Source organism: Cotesia glomerata, linkage group LG5 (assembly GCF_020080835.1).
Source record: "Cotesia glomerata isolate CgM1 linkage group LG5, MPM_Cglom_v2.3, whole genome shotgun sequence".
NCBI lineage: Eukaryota > Metazoa > Arthropoda > Insecta > Hymenoptera > Braconidae > Cotesia > Cotesia glomerata.
In genome coordinates, this window is record NC_058162.1 from 14,836,963 (window position 1) to 14,861,183 (window position 24,221).

Genomic DNA, 24,221 nt, shown 5'->3' on the forward strand with positions numbered 1-24,221 from the left:
ACTTTTATGATTTTATCAATTTGCTGCATTTTTTTTTTTTTTTTTTTTTTTTTTTTAATAAATGCATAAATATATATTTTTATTTTGGATAAAATTTATCAATAACGACAAATTATTTAAGATCATTTTTAAAATTTAACTAACCTGTTTAAAAGTACATGAATAGTTTTAGTAATCAAAATCACTAAATATTTTTTTATACTTAGATAGTAGAAAAAAAAAGACCAAGAGTGATTTAAAAATATTTTTCAATTTATTTTGCAAGTATTAATTAAATTTGCAGGATTAATTAAATTTTTTTGTCATATGGTTTATAAATATAGCACGTAAAAACACTCAAAAGAAACATAAAAATTTAAGCAATTGTCTTTTGTTTCAAGAGAATAAATATTTTATATAGATATTATTATTATGTATTTATTAAAACACTATCGAAATTACTTTACCGACTGATAATCAAATATTTTTTTTTTTTTTTTTAAGATGAAAAAACTTGCCAGTATTATATTTGATGTAATAATTAAAGTGATTTATAAATACTTATTTTTCTTCCTTGATTAAACTGAATTAAATAATTTTTTAAATTATGTCAGAGACTTTAAAATACATAATTTAATTACTGTATGTATCATTCTGGGTATAACCTTAAACAAACATTGAATTTAATTAAACATTCAACTAATTTTTTTATATAAAATTTTTTTACTATAATAAATCCTACAATTTTTGACAACTCATAAAATTAAACTTTTTAGACATTACTATTGTTATGGAAAATAATTTTTGCAAAAAAATAATCTTTACATATTTTTTAGGTCTTCAGTAATAATATTCTATTGATTCAGTTTAATCTCAACAAACTTAACTCAAATATAAATAATTTAATACACTTTTTTTTAATTATCAAAGAACACTTGGTTCAATTTTTTAATAATTAATTTGAAAAATACTCACATTTAACATCATGAAAATATTTTTCTATTATTTTAGACATCATTTATTTTATTTCTGGTATTCCTCAGCAATTTTACAATATTTTTTCTGCAACTTTTTATAGAAAAAAAATACATTAGAAATTACACCAATTCATTTGATAATAAAAAAAAAAAAAAAAAGTACCAAATATTTAGATAGTTTTAACAACCTAAGATTGTCGAAGTTTTAGCCTTTGTGTGAAGTGTGTTATTTAAATCAAAATTCATCAAATTTATGCCCTGGTTACATATAGTTGTTCATTTTTTTAGACACATCCGTTTATTTACTGCATCAATCGGATAGCCTTTTCTTTGGCCTGCCACACAATATTCAATACCTACAAAAAAAAGAGAGAAAAAAAGTTAGGTAATGTATGATAAGAATCTATGAGAAAATTAAAATATAAACAATTACCAAATTGTTTCTTTCTGAATAAGAAACTGAAAACCATTCTCTATGCAATATCTTAATTTTTCTTGACCTTGAACACCACTTATGTGAACATATTCCAGTAGTCTCCTTGCAGTGTCGTTATCGTTATGCTTTTGAAAATTAATCATATACTTGCAATTCAAGATTATTCACAAGATAATTAGCAAGATCAGAAACCGTTACTAAAACATTTCCGACAGTTTTTTCTGTTAGTCCTACGGACTCTCGTACAGCAAAGCTCTGGTATATTGCAAATTTTTAAACGGTTAACCATTCGTAATCCTTGAGCAGTGATAGCGATCATAAAGTGCTAACCAATAAAGCAACGTTGAACCTGTGGTGTTATCTTGAACAACGAATTCCTCCCGAGTCATGTTCCACAGTAGTGCCTTTTCGGAAAAGATTATAAATCCACCAAGTAATAAAATATTAGTGTGCGGGTTGTAATGAATGTTATTACAATGCTCTCTTTTGAACTCAAACATCGAGTCACAATTATTTGAAAGTAGCAACTTTAAGGGGTATAAAAATAGATAAAGTACTGCAAATTTGTTCACTTTTGGTGACCATGAAAGCTTATAGATTATACTTTTCTCGCCTAAAGCCATTGTTATCATGTTATTCCTAGTATTTAGGTAATGCAGTACTTGCTTATTTCAATAAGAGGTTCCAAACTTATAGATGTTCACGCTTGTCAGTACCAATGAATTTTAGTAGAAAAAATCACTCTATCGGTCTCGAAAAAAATTTTGGTAGCTAATCATTGTATACTGTCAATTTCATTTTAGCTTTTGGACAAGACTTTAGACATATTCCTGTTTTTTAACCTTCAGATCTGGAGTTGAGGGTTACCTCGAAGAGTACCTCGGCTGATACTATTACTCTTAAAACTTTTGCTGTCATCATTAATAGAGGAAAATTTTTCCTTCCAACTTAGAAGATCTTGATTCAAGCTTTTGACGGTGGATCCTCTCACAAGAAATATTAGTGGTCATTCTCTTTGTTAGTATTCCTAAAAAAGGAAGATAAAAATAATTTAGTTCATATTTTTCATTAAATTCGTTTTTGATAGTTACAACTATTGAGGTAATATAGTAGAGTTAAAAAATTAGAATGAATTAGACTGAGTTAAAAAGAGTTAAAAAATTAGAATGAATACACTAAAATTACATATTATTTTAGAATACTGAGGTTATCAAATCAAAGTATAAATAAAAAAGTTTTTTAAAATTTGCATTCATAATTTTTGAAAAATTCAGCATGTGATATTTTTCTATACATTTTTTTTATACTAATCTATTAGGTTAAAAAAATTTTTTTTTTAATTAGTTACTTTTGGAGTAATATATATTTTTTGATTAAATATTCGCAAGTGACTCTGATCACTACAAGGTCACGTATCTTTGACTTAAAACTGAGAGAATATCTTTGAAATAATTTGTAAATACTCTATGGAATGTAAAAAAATTTGTCAATTTGTCAATTAATAACACATAAACCAATCCCAACATTTGAAATGATTATGAACGCACGTAAATCAATAACTAACTTACACAAATAAAAAAACTCACTTACACAAATTTCAACATTATTATCTACAATAATCAATGGATTACTTAATCGTTATTTTCTTGCAACTTATCTTGTGTACCAGCTTACAAAGAATCAGAAAAACACTCCGAATTATAAACGTGATTAAAATTACACCGTGGCTATGATGGCGTATAGCCTCGTTACGTCAGAGTTGTTTGATTCAGCGCATGCGCAATAAGAATATGAATAATAAAAAATATTTTGAAAAAAAATGAATTAAAAATATAAAAACGATCGAACAAATAATTTAATTGATCGAACAAACAATAAAAAATGTCAAGCTATCAGAAAAAAAAAAAAAATTTATAATTTAAGGTATAAAATGCCAACTTCAGAAAAAAATTTTGTTTAATTTTTTATAAATAAACAATAATCGAACAAATAAAAAATTCTAACGAACATTAAAGAACAAACAACGAACAAACGATTTGTTTATATAAAGTTAATAAAAATTGATTTTTGGTTGCCAACTTCAGGGAGCTAAAACTTTACTTAGAGCTGTATTCATAGTTCGGGCTTAAGTGTAAGTGCACCTTAAGCACAAGCTTAAGGCAGCGTTTAGATTCATATACGGCTTTCTTAAGATATACTTCAAAATTTGATCTTATCTAAGACATGTGGCTGGGATAAATATTCATAATTTTAACTTAAGACAAGCTTGAGCATTAGATATTTCTGATGTATTCATATTCAAATAAGACGGTCTTATAAAATACCTTAACCTTACTTTTCATCCAAATAAGAGAGTTTTTTTCTAAGTCATCATTTCAGTTGACTTGAGATAATCTTAAATGTATTTACAGTGAAAAAAGTGGTTCAAATAATGAATTTTTTGGGGTTATATAATATTGACATCGACGATAATAATGATATCAATTTTGATTTGGACGACGATGATTTAATCATACGTATTCCAAAACGTTATATTCGAGATGTGCAAGATCCTTTTGATTTTTGTTCAGACATCGAATTCAAGTAAAGATATAGATTTGACAAGGATAATGTTAAATTCGAATATTACCTCTTATAGAACAAAATTTAACTAAAGTCAATAAACGAGGATTACCAATCCCACCAATTTTCAATTATTATGATTGCGATTTTATGCAACTGCAAGTTTTCAGGTAATTATAAATCAAGTTGAGAATATTTATTTCTTATTTACAGTTATTTGCTAACTTAGAGAACACTGAAAAAGAGCGTTTTTATTTTTCAAACAAATATATATTTTGATAAAACTATTCTTACAGCTCATTTTAGGTGATACCATGACAGTATCACAACCAACAGTTTCCAGAATAGTTTTTCGGGTGAGCGTTTTACTTGCAAGCGAAATTCATGATTACATTAAAATGCCTCGAACTCAAGCAGCAAAATTAGAAAACCAGAGACTTTTTGAACGTTTGGGATTTGGTAATGGAGCAATTGGAATACCCGGGGTTGATGGAGCAATTGATTGCACTTATATCCGATGAGTTCATACAATGTTTCAAAATATTAATGAAATCAACAGAAATCGAAAGGGCTATTTTTCTCTGAATGTACAAGTAAGTATTTCTCTTATTTTCACTAGTCATTACAGACTGAATAACTTATAATATGATAATTTTTATTATTTCGTAGGCGATTGTTGGCTCATGGATGGAATTTTTAGATATTGTTCCAGAATGGCCTGGTAGCGCTCATGATAGTCGAATTTTTCAAAATTCTCGAATTTACATGAGATATTCTGAACGTGAACTAACTGGGATACTTGTCTACGTATTCTTGATAATTTGTAATCATAAATTAAAGTCACAATTTTATCTCAGTTGAATTCCGAACTGTAAATGTAATAAATTCAGAATTGTAAATATAATGGATTCTATAAAAATTTAAACTTTCGTTAAATAGATATCATTTGTAATTACTTTTTCAAAAATATATCTATAAGAAAAGTTTTTGAACGTGTTTTAATAAAAAACAAAATTTTTTATAAAAAAACCATTTTATTTTCAACCTTGACATTTTGGTTTGATTACATTAAAAAAGTAATTTATTTAATATAAAAATTTAATACATGCTTTAATAAAAGTTACGGGCTTAACACTCTAATATAGTTAAAAATTGCATTCAAATGCACTTTAAAATTAAAATACTGTTAGCCCTTGGTACTTAAAAAGTTTTTTTAACGTACAGTATAAAATTATTTGTATTTTAAAAATTGCTATCACCTTATAAAATCTTTCAAACTAACGATAAATTTTTATCTTTACATTTCTATGCTATTTATTATAAAAATTAATAATAAACTAGAAACATCCAGAAAAAATCATGTCAATCATGCCCGTAATTCTTATTTTGTTGTCTTAATAAATTTAACTCACTTAGTTCAGCTGCAGCGGCTGCTGCACGAATCTCTAATTTATATTTTTGTTTCAGGTGTTCTATTGTTAGATTATGTATCTCTTCTTCATGTTGACATTTCAGTTGAAATAATTTCTCTTCTTGCTTTATTATTTTCTTAACCTTTCGCTTCTATAGAATTTCTCGTCTTCATTGGGTGGATTTTTTCTTCCTTTAGTTCTTTTCCTAGATTGTTGAGCTAAGATGATTTTTAAAAATAAGATATCCGTTAAAATATATATTTTAAGTATTATGATTAATAAAACTACTTACTTTCTACCAATGATCTTTTAGTAACAATAGATGATGAGGGTTCACGTGGGAAATCTTCATCATCATTGCCATCATTCTCATCATCTGGGAATAGTTGTTCAAGGTTTATGTATTCTTCACATTCCATGGAGTTAACAGCATTACACTTAGCTAAATAAAAAATATTTCTTAAAATTTCATCAATAGTGAACGATTAACCAATATATAAAAAAGTCAGAACAGAAAATATCTCAGTAGTTTTAAAAATAAAATAACTATAGAAGGGAAAAACGATGAAAACGTCCTAGTAACTTCTTCTTCAGACTTATTTGAAGAAAATAAAATCGGTGCAGTTTTAATTAAGTTTGGGGCAATAAGGAAATATCAGGATCAACTTCAGAATCTGGAATTGATGGACCGACCCCAGTTGCAAGGCGATGTTGCTTTTTGGTTGTCAGCGCATTCCGTTGTTTTGTTTTTAGATTTGACCAAAGTTTTTTGAGTTGATCTGCGTTTCGCTGCAATATTTTTAAAAATTATTATAAATTCGGCATACTATGTATTAAAAAAATAAAGATGAAATTAACAGATAACTAACAATTTTTAATTGTTTCTCTTTGAAAAAATCAAAATAAAACGCAATTAACGAAAAAATTTCACATCCCAAGCGGCACAAATCTTTTGTTAATGTTTTGTTAAATTTAAGTTGACAATTATTAATTTTTTAACTTCTTGTTGAGTGAAATCTACCAAAAAGTTAACATTTTTTTTTGTGACGCTTGGGATGTAGAAAATTTGAAAAACTACAAGTCCAATTTTCAAGAAAAACTTTCTAAAACTAATTTATTTATAAAATTTAATTAAAAAACTGATCAAGTGGCTGGTAATTTTAGAGTCATATTAAAAATTTAATTTTACCCTTTCAGTACTTATACTATATTTATTAAAGTCGGTTGCGATGAAATCCCATTTTTCTTTTTTTTCACTTAATGTATCATTTTAACTCTTTTTATTTTCAATTACTTGGGCATAATTTTTAAAATTTGTAGAAAATATTTTTCTACAGCGGTAAAATTAGTACTTTTTCCTTTTTTTGACATATTTTCTTCTGATCTTGCGGTAATAATTTTCTAGTTGAATTAGAGGCTTGAATTTGAGGCTTACAATTTTCTAAGGTACATTTGTACATCTGTTTACAATTTTGAATAAAAAACTTCATTGTCAAAATTTAAGTACTTTTCAACCAATGAGATTGTTGGAAACATAAGAATTTTCACGGAAATTGACGAACCCGCGTTGACTTGGTCTTAAGTTGGGTCTTACTAAAGCTTATCTTACTGAAAATAAGATCCTGCTTAAAACTTTTTACTTACTCAAGTTTATCTTAAAGAATGACTCTGAAAACATCATAACTTACAGCCGATAAGGCCGTCTTCATGAAGACAGGCTTAAGTACAAACTTAAGACCGGACTATGAATACGGCCCTTACTGTAGTTCTTTTGCCCGGGAGTATTAAAATACTCGGTTTCAGCGCGGGAAAGGAATCATTTTAAATAAACGAATTCTATTTAGACGTTATTTAATTTTGATCAAAATTATTTAGTTGGTTTCAATTTATTATTCAAGTTGACAAAATATTAAAAGCTTCAAAATATAAAATTGAGGTTTACAATGACGTGATCTTAGCAATCTAAACTCTCGGTGAGAAGTGTCGTTACATAGTTTTTCCGAAGAGCTTCAAACTCCGTTCTTCTCCCACCATAACTTCCATACATACATCCACTCTAAGGAATACATAAGCACACACATTTTCTACTACATATAAATAATCCTTATATACTAACATGTATTTTCTCTATATCTATATATATTTATTTCAGCCTATCGGCCTGAAAGTTAGACTTCACTAATATACACTTTTAGCAATACAGTCATTATGTTTATTTAACTATTTTTATTAATTTAACAGACCCTTTTAAAATCTATTTATAATAAAAATTAACTTATAATTAACTTGAAATTAAATTACAATAAAAATTATAATAAACTATAACATGAAAATATATATATTATATTGCTTATAATATGTTGGATTAATGTTTGAGTTTGACTAATTAATAACTTGAATTAAATATTATTTATATTATTTTACAATCAGATTTTCTAATAAAATTATAAGTCAATTTAATTATTATCATGTATAAAAGAATAGACATTATCGTTTAATTATAAATTAAATAATAATTAAATAATGATTCAATAATAAATTAATAGTAAATTAATTAAATAATAATTATTAATTATAAATTAAATACAAGATAATAATTATTAATTATTTTAACTTAATTTTGCTCAACTTCAATATTATATAAAGTTAGATTTTAATAGTAAATGTTATTTAACAATCTTATTTTTGTTTAGTTACATATGGTTTTTTATTATTCTTTGTTACTTTTAGAACAAGGGTTTATTGAGTTTCACACGTGTCTTTTACGACTTTTCCTCATAGGGTTTTAAATTCCATGTGGCGAGAAATAGTCCTTGAATTACTCAAGTACCTTTTATGGGTTCTGAAAATTCGGTTACAATGTCCTTTTGTACCGAAATATGTTTTTCCCTTATTTTATTTTATTTTCTTTTGTAAATAAAACAGAGCAGTTAACCAAAAGATGTTTATTACAACTGGTAAGAGTAAAAGCATGAAATAAATGATTTGAATATTTACTTCGAATATAAAATTTAATTGATTTTAATCATTTAATATTTACTAATTTGAATATTTCGTTTGAATTCACGCTCTCATAATAGATAGCGCTCTAATAACAGGTAGCGTCACCTGTTGGATGCACTAGGTGCATCACAATAACGAGTTAAAGCGCTAGAATTTTTTAACGAACTCAACCGTAAGCGTCGTTTTTAGTGCTGACCACACGTTGAACATTACAAACAATCCTTAAAGGACCGGATTAGAACTTAACCTGAAAGCACATCGAAGAATGTGAAAAGTAATACTTTTTGAATGCATCCTTTTATTTGCATCCTCGTGTGTGTGTCATAAGTCATGTGAAGCACGCGTGTAATTATTGAGAGCGCGATTATCTGTCAGTATTTTTGATAGTATCATAAACCTTTAAGTAATTTTCTCAATATTCGATTCAGCTTGAAAGCTGTTAAGATTGTTGTTTTGGAATTCAGTGAAAAAATAGTTTTCGTTGTGTAAAATAAAAATGAGGTAAAGTTATGCTATATCTTGTTATTTAGCATTAATTCATTGATATTAATTTAGCTGTGTATCAGCCTGAAGATTTTTTCTTTTATAAATGGTTTAGTAGTTTATAAACTAAGGTTTAGTCAAACATTGTTTTTAATCATCAGAAACTATTTTCCCAAGAGTATTTCTTAGTTGCACAAATTTTTTCCATTCAACTTCATTTTATAATGATGTAGTCGTATTCAGAATATATATTTCCTGAAAATGCGATGTGATCGTTTGACTTTTTTCAACCGATAGTTGAAATATGTATGTGCAAAAATGAGAATAAGAGAAAATTTCTTACAATAAAGTAAATGTACCGTTCAAGTCGGTTTAATTGTTATCAACTAATAAAATTAAATCACAGTTTCAGTTAAACATGATGATTAAATAAAAACATATAAAGTATTTAGAGAATAATTAATGATTAACAATTTCTTAAATACGAATGTAAAATGTCAAGTGATTATTTCTTGATTTCGATTTATTTTTAGATTCATCACATAATTTAAATAATTGATCAGTGAGTTAAATATAAATGCTTTCAAATTTAATTAACTATTGACATTTAAAAAATTCATTAATTTTCGTAAATGTTGGATAGTGATCAAATTTTTGTAGATATGTTTTTTTTTGCATTATACATAGCTTTATTCGTTGACAGCACATTTAACTATAATTATTACTTATTAATTTAAAAAATTTTTTATGACTATAGTCATACTTTAAAATGAGCGATATCAGTAAACGATAAATGTGACTTTTGAAATTTTGAGAGTGACTTAAAAGATTCTAAATATTTTAAGAATTCTAGTGAAAATAAATCACTTATCTCCTTTGAAAACTTTTAAATCATTTTTTTAACTTCCCGCTAAGAAAATCGAAGATTTTCAAAAATCGGGAAGTTATTGGTTTTACCCCGTTTTGCAAAAATCGAGTTTTCATCAGATCTCGACGTTTGAAGATCACAGGAAGCTTCCCTGACTATCCCTGCGAGGGTGTCACTATGTCTGTATGTATGTATGTATGTGTGTGTGTGTGTGTGTGTGTGTGTGTGTGTGTGTGTGTGTGTGTGTGTGTATGTATGTATGTAAACCTTCTATAACTTTTGAACGGTTTGACCGATTTCATCTTGGTTGGTGCCATTCAAAAAAGCCTGGCCAAACTTAGATTTTGAATACAATTTGGATCGATTCGGACCAATAGATTCCGAGAAATCGCCAAAAAACTGTAAAAAAAATTTTTTTCAAAGTGGTTTTTTTTCAACAACTTTTAAACAGCTTTATTGATCAACTCCAAAAACTAATCAGCTCTTAACCTTAAAAAACCACGTTGATCGCTGCTAATCCGGTCGAAATCGGTTGATTCGTTCGAGAGATATCGTGCAGGAAAAAAAACCGAAAAAAGTATTTTTTCGAAATTACTCCGAAATTTCTAGTTTGATCGATTCAAACTTAAAGATTATGAGGCTTAGAAAACTGCCTCGAATGCCGCCAACCGCGAGAAAATCGGTCAATTCATTAAAAAGTTATTGCGGTTTGAAAATTCGAAAAATGGTGTTATATGAAACTTCCATCAGACTTTTGAGCTCGAAGAGCTCAAAAGCATAGAAAAGCCTTCTCTTTGATCTTGGAGAGCTCAAAATGACTCTTAAATGGTATTTTTGAACTCGAAAAGCTCAAAAACGGCATAAGTGCAACTTTAAGCATCCAGGTATGGAATTAGCGGGAAGTTGCAGGGATGGCCTTCAGGGTCAACTGTTTTCCTAATTTTTTGAAATCCATACTAAGTTTTTTTAGTATAGCACTAAGTTTTAATCTCTATTATGTCTCTTCAAATTTAATAACCATTTAATTAGTATTACTGCTTTTAAATGTTAATGAGAACTTCTTATTACTCTAGTGGAAAATCACAAGGAACAACGATTAACGGAAAAAGGTCATCAGTTAATTCCATTCAACATCAATGTGAGTCATCAGCTCAACATTTTGGTCTTATTGAGTACATCTATGAATGTAAGTATGACCCATTAAAATATGGCTCTTGACGTATAACATTTAAATATTGTTACTTTATAGCATGGAACTCGGTATCTAAAGAACTAGATTCATGCCATAATCAATCGCATGGAGATGCTCAAAGCTATCGAAATGGAGCATCTGTTTCATATTACCAAGAACGAGAGCCCAATCCTCAACTTAAGGGTTAGAAAAATTTATTCTTAAACGGAATTATAATTGATTAGTTAAATGATCATGATATTGTTCTTTTTCAGATTTTCAGCCTTTCAATTTAGAAGCTTGGTGGGGTCAGAGAGTAGTTCAAAGTATTACTAGAAATACTAATTCTTAGTGGCAAGTTTTTGACTAGGACCATAGCCGAATACCTATTAAAAATTATAACAAATTATGAAGAAAAGCGACTTTATTATTGTATTTAGTGTATTGATTATAAAGGTAACTAAATTAAGTTACTAAATCATTAAGAATTCAATTCTCCAAAGAAGTTAGACTAAGTGATCAAATTCACAATCATATATCTATGTATGAAAAAATACCAGCTGCGATTATTGATTGGCAGATTCTCAAAATTTCAAGAGACCCATTGACACTATTCCGAAAAACAATTTTTTACTTGCACGAATGCTAACATTCCTTTTTACAATTAATGAAATTAAAATATTGATCATTTATTTAAATATTGTATTTTATTCTCCAGTAAATTTAAATTCATCAGTCAAAAAAATTCAATCTGGAGATATTTTATTTCGAATTTTATTTTTATTTTTTATTTTTAAGCAATAAGCCGAGATTTGATTCTTAAAAAAGTATTTTTAATAAATAACATGTAATTAGGGATAAATATATTTTGTGTTTATAACAGTTAATAATTCATATTTCTTATAATTTTATTTTAAAAGTTTTACCTGCTTAGAAAAAATAATGTATGTCTACAAAATACGCAGCGTTTGAGTTTAATAATTACTTTGCGCGTTAGTATTGTCCTGGAACGCAGTTTGAGCTGAACCTGGAGCTAAAGTTGAGATAATCTCTGGTAATTAGGCTAATCGAAATTTTTTACATATATCCACACTATTTCATGGCTGAGAAACTCTTTAAGGTAGTTCTTTCCCTACCTATAGTTTATGCTACTGCTGTCTTTGTCACTCGCTAATGTCGCCTCTCTTACGGGCTATTGCTCACTTACTTCCACGCATGACTTTATTTGTTTACTTTACTAGTTTATCAATGGTTTCTCAAAAACTATGTGGTAGAGAATTCCAGAATTTTGTAGGGTTATTATACATGTATTAGTCTAAGTAATATTAGTTTTTCGTGAAATTCTTAAAATTTCTTCAATACAAAAATAATAAAACTTCGCGGTTTTCTCTCTCTTCTCCCATACCACCTGTGTAAAAATGTCATTTTCAATTGCAATTATCTTCGGTTAGACGTGGTAAATCGTCTCTAAATTTTAACAGCGTGTGTATTATGTATTTAAATACTTCCATACGGCGTTTGGGAGATTTCTTGAATTCTTGCTTTTTGGGCCTAATTACCTTAAACCGAATATATAGAAAGAACTCTTGTAAATTAGGCTACGTTTTCCTCAAATTACCTGTTCTAGTAGTAAGCGATTTGAATAATAATTTCATAAGATGACAATTTAAAGAATTAAAAAACAAATTTTTTTTTTAGTATGAAGTTAATTGGTTGATAAAAGTAAGTTATTTTAAAAATGATGATAATTGAACGATACCAAACGAACGAACTATGATTTGAAATTGCTATAATAATAGTTAAATAAAATAATAATAGTTTATTAAGCAGAAGAAATATCTTTTGATGCTGTAGAGAAGAATATAATATATGTCCTCTTATTCGACTTACATAGTTTTAATTGAAGCAATATCGTAAAATTCACTTATTTCAAGTGAAAGGAAATATGTACTCATGTGACATTAATAATTCTTGTCGTATGCTCCAGATCAATAGCACTGAATACCTGAAATTTTTTTTGAAAATTTACTATGGTGCATTGCATTCCTAGAATGATCCTGAAGTTATCGGATAGCAGGCAAAATAAAATTTCAGAGAGGGATATCTACAAGCAAAATTAAGTTCTTCAAGTTTACCAAATTGGAAATTGTTTGTCGTATACTTACTTATAGGTGATAATAAACGAAATTTTTTTTTTACTTAAAAAAATTTTTTAAATTAAAAATTAAATTTTGGGAAACTCTCACCGTGTTTTCCATCGCTTTATAAATTTGAAATTTTCAAATTTAGTTTATTTTTGGATTCTAAAAAGGTGATTTCAGTTAGTTTTTAAAATTTTAGCTAAGGGCATTCTGGGACGTATATCTGCGAGTAAAATTATTATTATTATTATTATTAAAAAAAATTAGGAAAACGGTTGACCCTACACAAAAAGAAAATTGTACGAAAAATTACAATGAAAATATCGTAATTTTTAGTATAGGACATTGTAGTGCCGGACCAGAACTCAAACATCGTAATTTATACGATACAACATCATAAATTTCTATCACTCAAATTAAAAAGAAGTTTAGGTCACCGAAAAAATAATTCTGTATCACCGAGAAATCGAACCCGATGTCCTCTCCGCCTCAAATCCAAGGTTTATTTCCTTACACTATCGGAAGGAATATGTAAATTTTTGTTCAGTCACATAATAAGACCCTCCATACAGTTGGTCATCTTTCGGTGGTGGCGTCGCAAACTACTGGACTCTGTCTCTCTTTTATTAAAACATATAGTAAACGTCCTTATTCACTTGCTCTTGCGGAAAAAAAATTTACTAAATAACATCGTAATTTTCAATAATTCAAATTGTATTCTGTAGACGGCAGCATCGTAAAAATCAAGTTACTGAAAGTCTAGTCTTGGATTACGATGTTACTATTGTAATTTTTCATAGAATTTTTAACTTCCCGCTAAGAAAATTGAAAATTTTCAAAAATCGGGAAGTTATTGGTTTTACCCCGTTTTTCGAAAATCGAGTTCTCATCAGATCTCGACGTTTTGAGATCCTAGGAAGCTTCTCTGAATGTTTTCCCGATGATGTCAGTATGTCAGTATGTCTGTATGTATGTATGTGTGTGTGTGTGTGTGTGTGTGTGTGTGTGTGTGTGTGTGTGTGTGTGTGTGTGTGTATCTATGTATGTATGTATGTGATCCTCTTATTACTTTTGAACGGCTTGACCGATTCCATCGCGGTTGGTGCCATTCGAAAGGGCTTGACCAAACTTAGATTTAGAATATACTTTGGATCGATTCGAACCAGTAGATTTTGAGAAATCTCAAAAAAACTACGAAAAAAATTTTTTCAAATGCGGTTTTTTTGGAATAACTTTTAAACGGCTTTATCCATCGATAAATTCCAAAAACTAATCAGCTCTTAACATAAAAAAAACCACGTCGATCGCCGCCAGCCCGGTCAAAATCGGTTGATTCGTTAGTAGTATAGCTGGGAGCGTTCGAGATATAAGCAATGTAGGAATCTGCATTACCGACAGAGTGGCTTGTGTCCATGCTAAATTATCAATTATATTGTCAACCCTTTTTTATCATTTGACCATATTTTCAACCCTTTTTATCGATTATTTTAAATTTTTATTTCCGTCATTTTCCTGCCGCTTTGAATCCGCCATCTGGTAGCCGCTATTTTCCGCCATTTTTCCACTCCCTTTTGGATCCCCCACGTGGTAGCCGCCATTTCCCGCGACTACGTCACCCCTTTGACCCACCACGTAGAAGCCGCCATTTTGACTACGTCACCCTTTTTGGTCCGCCATCTAGTAGCTGCCATTTTAACCATATCTACAACCCTTTCACTGTCATTTCCCAGCGATTTTGCCGCCATTTTGTCCCGTTATTTCGTCAGCCTTTTTTTTAACAAGTCCTAACTTGTTTTTGACGTCATTTTCTGATGAAATTTTTTTTCTGATGCAACCCTTTATGCGCAATTTACCCCTACTTTTTCATCCCCATGGTGGTGGTGGGGATTAACGATATAAAATCAACAACCACAACACCGTTATTATGTTTTCGGTTGTGAACTTGAGCACTTAAGTTGAGATGATGGAGATTTTTATTGATTTCGAAGGCTTCTACACGCTTGATGGATCTTTTATTGTCAAAGAGCTCGCTGTTATTTCGCTTAGCAATGAAGTGGATTTTTCAAGTACTGCTGCGCTAGCAACTTTCGAACCACCAGCTGAGTACACCAATGAATTTATGGTCTTGGAGACCAAAGATTTTTTGTTGAGAAACCATGGCATCAGATGGGATGAAGGATCATTCTTTTATAACGAACTTGAAGAAGTGCTGCAAGAGACTCTCAAGCACAAAATATACATTTATGTTTTGGGTGAAGAAAAAAAACATTGGCTTGAAAAAGTAATTAATTTTTCATCTGAAGTAATTGATTTAGCAAAGATGAGATTTATTAACCATCTTGAAGACTTTGATCTCATCCAACCGTGTCTCCTGAAGAAAAATCACTCAAGGAAAAGCAATTATGCTTGTGCCTACGAAACAGTTCAGAGAATGAAACGTTGGTTTCTCAGCTGTTGGGGCCTAAGTCCATCGCTGGAAAAGTCATTACAGCTTTTTTATCAATTCCAGTCTTTACTCAAGATGGATTCACAAGATATTGCTTGTTTAGATGAATCTTTCAAGATTTATCGACTACACAAGATGTACAGAGCATTATAAGACTATGTATAATGATGTTCTCGATGGCCCTTATCCATTGAAGAAGGACTGCTATGAATGTAATAATAAATCTTTTTTATGAGGTAATGTATCTTAAAATGATTATTTTAATAAGGTTTTATAAATAAACAATCATTAAATTACTAAGTGTTTTTTATTAATTATTATTTATTACATTAAATTATTAATTATTTATTTTATTTCATTAAGTTTATTAATTAACACAAGTTCAATAATTTTATTTAATTCTTGTATTCGTCGGTGAAATCGTTCTCTATCTCTTGCTGCTTGTTCCCATGGATCTTTCCTTGCTTGTCTGGATGCAAAGTCCCACACATATAAGTAATGTATGGTAGGCTTAGGATCAAACTGTACCATTAAGTAAGTTTTTTCACAGTGATGCTGATGGGGTTGTACTCAATTATTCGGTCGTGAATTATCAAACAGTAAGCAGCAGTTTGATTTGGAAACTGTGCTGATGATTCAAACTCCAGACGTATATCCACAGGCCCAGACTTGATTGACTCGTTCTGCTTGGAGCAGTCAATTATATACAGAGGTGCTTTATTAAGAAAATTTTTCTCAGCCATTAGTGGTTCAGCTTCTTTTCCATAGTAAGCACTTTGAAAATTTGTGTACATGTCATACATCAAGGCGTACTGATTATTCGTAATGTTGAGGTTCAAATTTCCATATGGATAACTCTGAGAGTTCAAGAACAGCTTAACATCTCTTATGCTGCAGTGATCAAATTCGCTTGGATTTTAATTCGATTGATTCTTTCTTGCTGTTTGAAATCCAACGATGACAAAACGAGGTTTCTCGAGTTGATTTGTTGTTTTGATTGCCCAAATGTGATTGGTTTTAGCTGGTAGCAGTGGATACTCATACAGTTCCCAAGTCCGGAAACTGATTGGGATAGCTTGATCAGAGGTTATATAATTCAACACCTCAATTTTATACTTGTCAGATATTGTTATATACGGTACAATCCACTCATTTTTTTGAATCGTAATTGTAACATTTTCATTCTCAGCGGTAACAACATAAGCATTTTTATCAGCATTTGATCTGATCAGTATTAATTCATGCTTGGCATTCACAATAACTCGTTGATAATCTTCAGCAAATCCGAGGATAAAACTCAGCGGCAGTGAGACATCAAAGTAGCCATTAGCGACAGTCAACTTATTATTATCTTCATTAACAATCCAACCAGCATTTTCTAGAATATTTTGCTGTCCTGGACTCAGAGAAGCGTACCCTTTCATAACACTGGTAATGCCAACATTCTTACATCTATCAATTTCTACACCATTCAGTTCATAACGTATCTCTTCAAACATATGACAGACAGCCATATTGACCATCTTTGTAGTAGCACTCACAGCAGTACTATCAGCTTTCCTCATTCTTCCATAAAAATGTAATGTGCTCTTGCTTGGAAGCAAGCACAGATCTTGATGCTGAACAGCAATCCTTATTTCATCACTGTTGTTAAATGTTGATGATGCGTATGGTAGGTGTGAATGAGCTTGACAGTGCGCAATAGACTCATAAAAAAATAATCGATTTTTTTATATCTAAGATTTCCGCCATGGTATCACACAAGCTAAACAACAAAAATTTATTTTTATCTTGTGAATTTTCCACGTAATTTTAGTCCTAGACCTTTTAGGAACTCTGCGTTCTGACGTGTCAACACTTTCAGAGCTCGATGAGGACTGATAATCTTTGGACATGCTGCAATCCTTTTATACCCACTACCAGTCTTTGTCTTATATACGATACCCATTACAGACTTTTTATATGCAGTCTTATCGTAATAGTCTCGCCACGGAAACTTGCTATTCTCCCGTCCTGGTCAACAATGCGGAGTCTCACGTTGTGTATTGCTCGTACGGCGACTGGCAGGTAAGTGATGTTTGTTGGTACCTCTACTATTTTATATCCTGCTGGAACTCTCGGGAAAAATTCATGGATTGTGTGATTCTCCTCACCACTGATGTATGATCCAGTAGTTATATTGCACTCGACTCTCAGAGCGTTGATTTTTAATATTTTTACTGGTAAATCAGATTTATGTGCTGTGTTAGGTTCAAGCATGCGGTTGGTAAATCCAAGTAATGATCCAATAGAATCTTCAGGTTCAAAATTTATATACTGATCACATTTTATTTCACTTCTCAACTCATTGTTGTTTGCTTTTAAAGTAAAACTCAGTTCAGGTAATGTTTTGTTTATATAAGTTTCGATATCTTTAGTTTCATAACTCCCTGTTGGTATAGTTATTTCTTGAAATCTATTGATTGTACTTCTCTTGGATCTTTTTGATGACACATAGAATTTATTAGCACTATCATCAATATTTGGTATTGAATTAAATGTTAGGAGCTTAACAAGTCCAAGAGCATAATTTTTTGTTGGTAATATAGCTCAATCGGTGGAAAATAATTTGCCTCCAATACGGAGGAGTTTCCAGATAGTGTCAAGGTGAATGACTCCGCCATGACTGACGCTTGTAGTCCCGAGTCACTTCAATTTATAGTTGTCCAGTCAGGAATTTTAAACACAAATGTCCACACATGATTGTATCAAAGTCTTGATATCTTTTATGATTGTACTTTACGCTACCAACATCGAGATATTCCATCAAGTCTTGCGGAGGTTGTAGATTACCAAAACTGTCAAAGTAAATTACTTGATTATGATTTTTCTTGTATGCAACCCAGTGAGTCCCAGGTCCAAGTTTATCATCCAAATTTATTATTGCTGATTCATTTGTTTTAGGTCCAGATTTTGGTAAATCATTTCTCATGAAAACTCCACGAAAATTTCGAATTTTAAGCAGCTTGGCATATTTTAATAAATCAATGTTAGTCAGTGCTCGATGTGGTAGCTCTACTGGTTTTTTGAGTTCTTGCAGCCAGCTCCCTCTGGGTATGGTTTCAGATAAAGTCTCATACCACTGCGGTAAGGTTTGAGGTATAATCCTCTACCTACAGCTATTTCCTCCATCTTCAAGTTGTGACGTTTCTTTTCAACAAGTTAATTTTTAGCTGCGCTTGCATCGTTCACAGCTTTTGCAACACCTGCAGCTCCACCTATCAGAGCACCAACCGTTGATAACCCTGCAAACAGGGGAATCAAGAATGGAAGTACTCTACCAATCTTTGACGGAACTGGTAGAATACGAGGAAAAAACGAACGTTTTTCTTCCCACCAGCCTTCTTGGCAGCCTTACGGGCACCTTCAAGAGCTGTTTTAACTAGGTCTCCACCAGGCTGCATGGACTTTTTAGCTTCATCAACAATCTGTCTCAAAGCAACATCCTTCTTCTTGGAAGTCTTGAACTTAGTTGTCTTTCTTTTGGCTGTCTTTCGTTTGATCATCTTACGCTTTGTTATCTTTCGCTTCGTTGTTTTTCTTTTTGTTGTCTTTCTTTTAACAACTGTCTTACGCTTCGTTGTTTTTCTTTTAATTGTCTTACGCTTGGTAATAGGTTTTTCTTTTTTAAGACCCATACCAAAACGTCTTTTCAACTTCATGATTTTATTTACACTCCAAGCAGCAGCTTTTTCAGCAATAGCAGTGTCTCTCACTTGAAATTGTTGCTACGCTTTCTCAGCAAGAATTTTATCAGCCTCGTGACGAGCTTCCAAATTTTCACGATTTTTAGAGTAAGCTATATCGTGTTCCTTACACGCAGCGTCCAAAGGATTTATACCTGAATCACGTCGAGCTAACCTCTTGGCTAACTTTGTACCTGGACCACAGTACTGATATCCTGGTATGTGAAGTTCAAGTGGGAGTTTGTTGATTATATGGTTGACAACACCTTTACCACGTCTGCTCTCAGACATGACACATCAAAGACTGACTTGGTGATCTATATAAGCCTGTATTTATACCTCCAAGCCTCAGAATTAATTGATCAGTCATGGAGTTTAAGAAACCAAGAGCTCAGTTACCAGTTATCAACTTTGATCAAATTGTTCAAGGGACTGGTGTGAAAAAACTCAAACGACACGGTGCTTTGCTTCCAAATAGTGTACGTGCTATATTTTGTGGACCATCAAACTGTGGTAAGACGAATGCTCTGCTGTCTCTTATTGTACATCCAAACGGTTTGAGATTTGAGAATATATATCTCTACTCAAAGTCTCTTAACCAACCAAAGTATCAGTTCCTGAAGACACTGCTTAAACAGATTGATGGTATTGGATTCTTTACGTTCAGCGAACATGAGGCTGTAATGAAGCCTGAAGATGCTAAGCCTAACTCCCTGATAATATTTGACGATGTTGCTTGTGAAAAACAAGATCACATCAAGGCTTTTTTCTGTATGGGTCGACACAAGGATGTTGATAGCTTTTATCTTCGTCAAACTTATACACGAATACCTAAACATCTAATTAGAGATAACGCAAACTTTCTCGTTCTGTTCCATCAAGATGAAATGAATTTGAAGCATATTTATGATGATCATGTCAATACAGACATGTCATACAACTCATTCAGAGATTTATGCTCGGCAAGCTGGAATAAATATGGATTTGTCGTAATAGATAAAGACAGTGAATTGAATAGTGGCAGGTATCGAAAAGGATTCGACTGCTTCATTAGTATAAATTGAGGTACTTTAAAGTGTGATAGTCATACATACTGTAGACTTAAACCAGTCAGCATGAAGCTTGAAGAAATTTCAAAGCAGAAGGATATTTTACATCAGATATCTCAAGCCAGCGATGCTATCCGGCGGAAGCACGAGATGTTGAAGTTGGGCAAGGATACAGCTGAAAAAGCCATGGAGGAAATGTTCAAGCCTATTGTCACACCACTTCAGAGTATAGTTGAATCTTCAAAGCTTAAAAAGAAAATATTAAAAAAGAAGAAGAAAACCAACAGGTTGAAAACCAACACATTGAAAAACAAGAGATTGAAAAATCTTTATATGATGATCCAGAAGTATACAACAGTTTAATGACGGATGATGAAAGTTCATTTAATAATAAAGCACTTGCTATTGTCTCATCATTATCAACAAGTACTCCAAAGCCTAAAAATCCTCTTCTCACTAATTATTTACAACGTTTAAGTTTAAAACACAAAAATGACATGAGATATGGAGTACGCAAAAAACATGGTGAAATGTATATGGGTGATTCAAATATTTCATTTGCAAATGATACAATAACTGTCAAAGAAAGGAATTATCCAATAACTCATGGATTGTTGGAATTATTGTCTACAAAAACACCGAAAGACATGCTTGTCACGCAAGATGATAAGACAAAATATTTGGAAATTATCCAGAGAACAAATACTCATAGGAAAAGTTATGATTCAAGCAAAAGTATTTACATAGATTCAACAGACGAGTATAAGAAATATATTGCTGATTTTGTTGAAAAGCATGGTAGAGGACTACCAAAATTTATGATTACCACCAAGACACCTATGGACTATGTATACTGGGATGATCCAAATGAACTAGTTGACCGTTTGCGACTGCTGATGGCGTCTCAAACTGCTGGGAATCCAAGTCACACGAATGAAATCATGTCAATTATCGAAGAGCTTAGGAAAGCTGGAGTTATATATTAAAAGCTTCTAGAAAATTATTTCATTCAGACGTTGACAGTCAAAGTGTTCACAACTATGAGCATCGATATATTTGGACGTCCACTGGACAATGACAAGTCAGGTCAACGAGGACCAGCTGGTAGAGGTTTCAATGTAACTTCTGATGTAAACTATAACATTGAGAATAAAAGACTGTGCAATCTCGGTAATCCTTTAAATGAACATGATGCTGCGACAGTGCAATTTGTACGGAAACATATGTCTGAACTGAATAAAAGCATAGACAGTGAACAGAAAGAGATTATTTCACATTCACACTCTGAAATAGTAATACTGAAAGCTACTATAATAAATTTGCAGACGACTATTGAGGACGTTAAAGCAGTAGTCTCCACTCATCAGAATAATATTAAATATCTCATTGAGAAACTCAATGGTCGACAAAAAGGCAGTGATAGCTAAAGAGCTTCACAAACCAGCTCGCAGGAACTATAAACGTCGTCATGTTGACATCCGAGGTTACGATGAGACTTCGCAAGCTGACTTGGTTGAGATGATTCCATATGCAACAGTCAATAAAGGATACAAGTATCTGCTTACAATAATAGATATATTTTCAAAGTATGCCTGGGCAGTTCCAATTAAATCACAAAGTGGAGTTGATGTTACTAGTGCTATGAAGTCTGTACTCCAGCAAGGTCGTGTACCTAAGAATCTCCATGTTGATAAGGGTAAAGAGTTCTGCAACAAAGAATTCAAAGATATGATGAAGCAGCACAAGATAAATCTTTATTCAACATTCAGCAATCTCAAAGCATCTATCTGTGAGCGTTTTAATAGAACACAAAAATAAAATGTAGCGAGAATTCACAGCTCGTGGTAGCTACAAGTGGACTGATATATTGGATGACCTGGTGAATACTTACAATAACACCAAACACAGTACCATCAAAATGAAACCTGCTGATGTTACCGCTGCTCAGGAAAAACAACTGCTTGAAAAAATCTATCAACAAGTTAAACCAGCGTCAAGAAAGAAAAATAAATTCAAAGTTGGCGACAAGGTTCGAATCAGCAAGTATAAAAATGTATTTGAGAAAGGATATACACCAAACTGGACAACTGAGATTTTTACCATCAAGACAGTACAAAACACAAATCCAACAACATACAAGCTTGTGGACTACCAGGATCAACCAATACAAGGCGGATTTTATGAATGAAGAAGAACTCAGCAAAGTCAAATATCCAGATGTGTACTTAGTTGAAAAAATTATTAAGAAAAGTGGAAATAAATACTATCTTAAATGGCTAGGTTTCGATACTAAACATAATAGTTGGATTAATAAAAATGATATATAATAAATATATTTATTAAAAAAACTTAAATTTATTTATTTACAACCTTAAATCTAATTATTTACAATCTTAAGTCTAATTATTTACAAAAACTTAAATTAATTATTTACAATCTTAAGTCTAAGTATTTACAGTTATTTACATTTTCTTCTTTTAGCTGGTGGCTCTACATCTGCTTTCTGGTAGCCCCATGGAAGAGTATCTGTAGAGTCCTCCAGCAGCTGACGTTTATCATCATCCCAGCTCAGTGAAAGCTTATTTTGTTTGATAGTTTTGACAACGTGTCTATTACTTCTTATCAAGAATTGCTCTTTACAAATATTTACATGATCTAATAAGAAATTCTTGAAGTCGTCAAACGTGATGGTTCGCAGTGCTGATCCCTTGACTCCCTTGGCTCTCTTTTTCACCTCACTTTTCTCGTGTAGCTTAAATGCATACAGCTTTGCTCTGAGGCCGATAAACTCTGACACAATTTTGCCATTGTTTTCGTCCTTCATGAGCCCAAGAACCTTCTTAATCTTTTGAGGTATGCCATACTCGTTGTTGATTGGATAGTCAGAAGTATCAAACTTGTGTATATCACGTTTGATGACTTGAAAAATATCAGACACTTTGAAGTGATAGATGAGACTGCCCGTGTCGGTATAGAGCAGCTTAGCAGCGTCATTGTCGAAATTCTGCTTAATATATTTATAATGAAAATCATATACAAAGATCTTGGACAAATCAAGGATACTGAAACCGACATAAATCGGTTCATTGAAGTAAACGTACAATTTATTCATCTCAACTATTACTAGATTTTCCCTAAAAATCGTGAAACTGTTAAAGTTTGATTTTGAAATCAAACTTTTTGCGCCATATCGACCGAACCACTTGTTCACTAGCTTGATATCCATGTTTTTACGCACATTCTCCATGGTCTTACCAAACACTGCATTGTTCATGAGCTTGAAAAAGTTCTTTTCAAACTCATTGGCAGCATTTTTACGACACTCGGTGTTCTTGTCGATGTAAGGTTTGAGCCATGGTGATTGCGCAAACTTTAATACTCGGTGAACTTTTACAAGTGTCATCCCGAGTTGCAAGCACTTTTCCAAATTCTTGTAATGAATCACATAATTCATTTTTGGATGCAGTGTTGTAGCTAGCTTACGAGTCTTGCTGCCTGGTGGCGTGAAGTGTTCTGGACACAATGGTATGTCTTTATGGAGTTCATGTAGATCTTCAGGATACTCCAAGTCAACCTCAAGTACATATCCGATAGATTCATCAGAGTTGAATATTGATGAAATATTCTCCTCTGTGATCTTTTCCTCTTACTGGTGCAATTCTTTTCTCGGGACTTTCACAGTAATCGGGACAATCACTTCAAACAAATTTTCATGAAAAGTAGACATTTAAAAATTAAAAATAAATAAATAATAATAATAATAACTACCTCAGAAAAGGGGTTTTTTTTTTCAAAAATTTGAATTTTGAAAAAAAAAATTATTCTTTTCTAAATTCAGTTTAGTTCACACATTTTCACTGCAAAAAGTTTTAAAATATATAAGAATCGCAGGTAATTGTTTAGTTTCACATTTTTAAAAGTAAACTATAGTTGTCGCAATTGAAATGTTAACTTAAATTTTTCTCTGAT

General features: G+C 31.3%; 2 protein-coding genes and 2 long non-coding RNA genes across 5 annotated transcripts; 2 read left to right on the forward strand and 2 right to left on the reverse strand.

Annotated features, from left to right (window-relative positions):
- Nucleotides 1-1,000: 1,000 nt before the first annotated feature.
- On the reverse strand, nucleotides 1,001-3,205 carry LOC123264997. Of its 2 annotated transcripts, none has more exons than XR_006509467.1 (4): nucleotides 2,983-3,203; nucleotides 1,390-2,419; nucleotides 1,145-1,312; nucleotides 1,001-1,047 (listed from the first exon to the last, which is right to left on the reverse strand). It is a non-coding gene; the product is annotated as an uncharacterized LOC123264997 (long non-coding RNA). The 2 variants fall into 2 exon arrangements; XR_006509468.1 differs by having other exon boundaries at nucleotides 1,008-1,047; nucleotides 1,120-1,312; nucleotides 2,983-3,205.
- Nucleotides 3,206-3,530: 325 nt separating this feature from the next.
- Nucleotides 3,531-4,879, forward strand: LOC123264711. The gene is made up of 3 exons (XR_006509404.1): nucleotides 3,531-4,124; nucleotides 4,251-4,547; nucleotides 4,624-4,879. It is a non-coding gene; the product is annotated as an uncharacterized LOC123264711 (long non-coding RNA).
- Nucleotides 4,880-8,603: 3,724 nt separating this feature from the next.
- On the forward strand, nucleotides 8,604-11,778 carry LOC123265471 (MAPK regulated corepressor interacting protein 2-like). The gene is made up of 4 exons (XM_044729259.1): nucleotides 8,604-8,870; nucleotides 10,794-10,906; nucleotides 10,970-11,095; nucleotides 11,167-11,778. Exons 1-4 carry the CDS (start codon nucleotides 8,866-8,868, stop codon nucleotides 11,241-11,243), a joined length of 321 nt encoding a protein of 106 aa, XP_044585194.1. The 5' UTR covers nucleotides 8,604-8,865; the 3' UTR covers nucleotides 11,244-11,778.
- A 10,932-nt stretch (nucleotides 11,779-22,710) lies between these two features.
- On the reverse strand, nucleotides 22,711-23,706 carry LOC123266043. The gene has a single exon (XM_044730071.1). The coding sequence runs from the start codon at nucleotides 23,704-23,706 to the stop codon at nucleotides 22,711-22,713; it is 996 nt and encodes a 331-aa protein (XP_044586006.1).
- Between the last annotated feature and the right edge of the window lie 515 nt (nucleotides 23,707-24,221).

Bases quoted from the DNA above. Each gene is read 5' to 3' on its own strand.
- LOC123265471 (XM_044729259.1), top strand. The intron at 10,907-10,969 runs GTAAGTATGACC...GTTACTTTATAG, and splicing joins TATTGAGTACATCTATGAAT to CATGGAACTCGGTATCTAAA. The intron at 11,096-11,166 runs GTTAGAAAAATT...GTTCTTTTTCAG, and splicing joins GCCCAATCCTCAACTTAAGG to ATTTTCAGCCTTTCAATTTA.
- LOC123266043 (XM_044730071.1), bottom strand. From the start codon at position 23,706: ATGAATTATGTGATTCATTACAAGAATTTGGAAAAGTGCTTGCAACTC.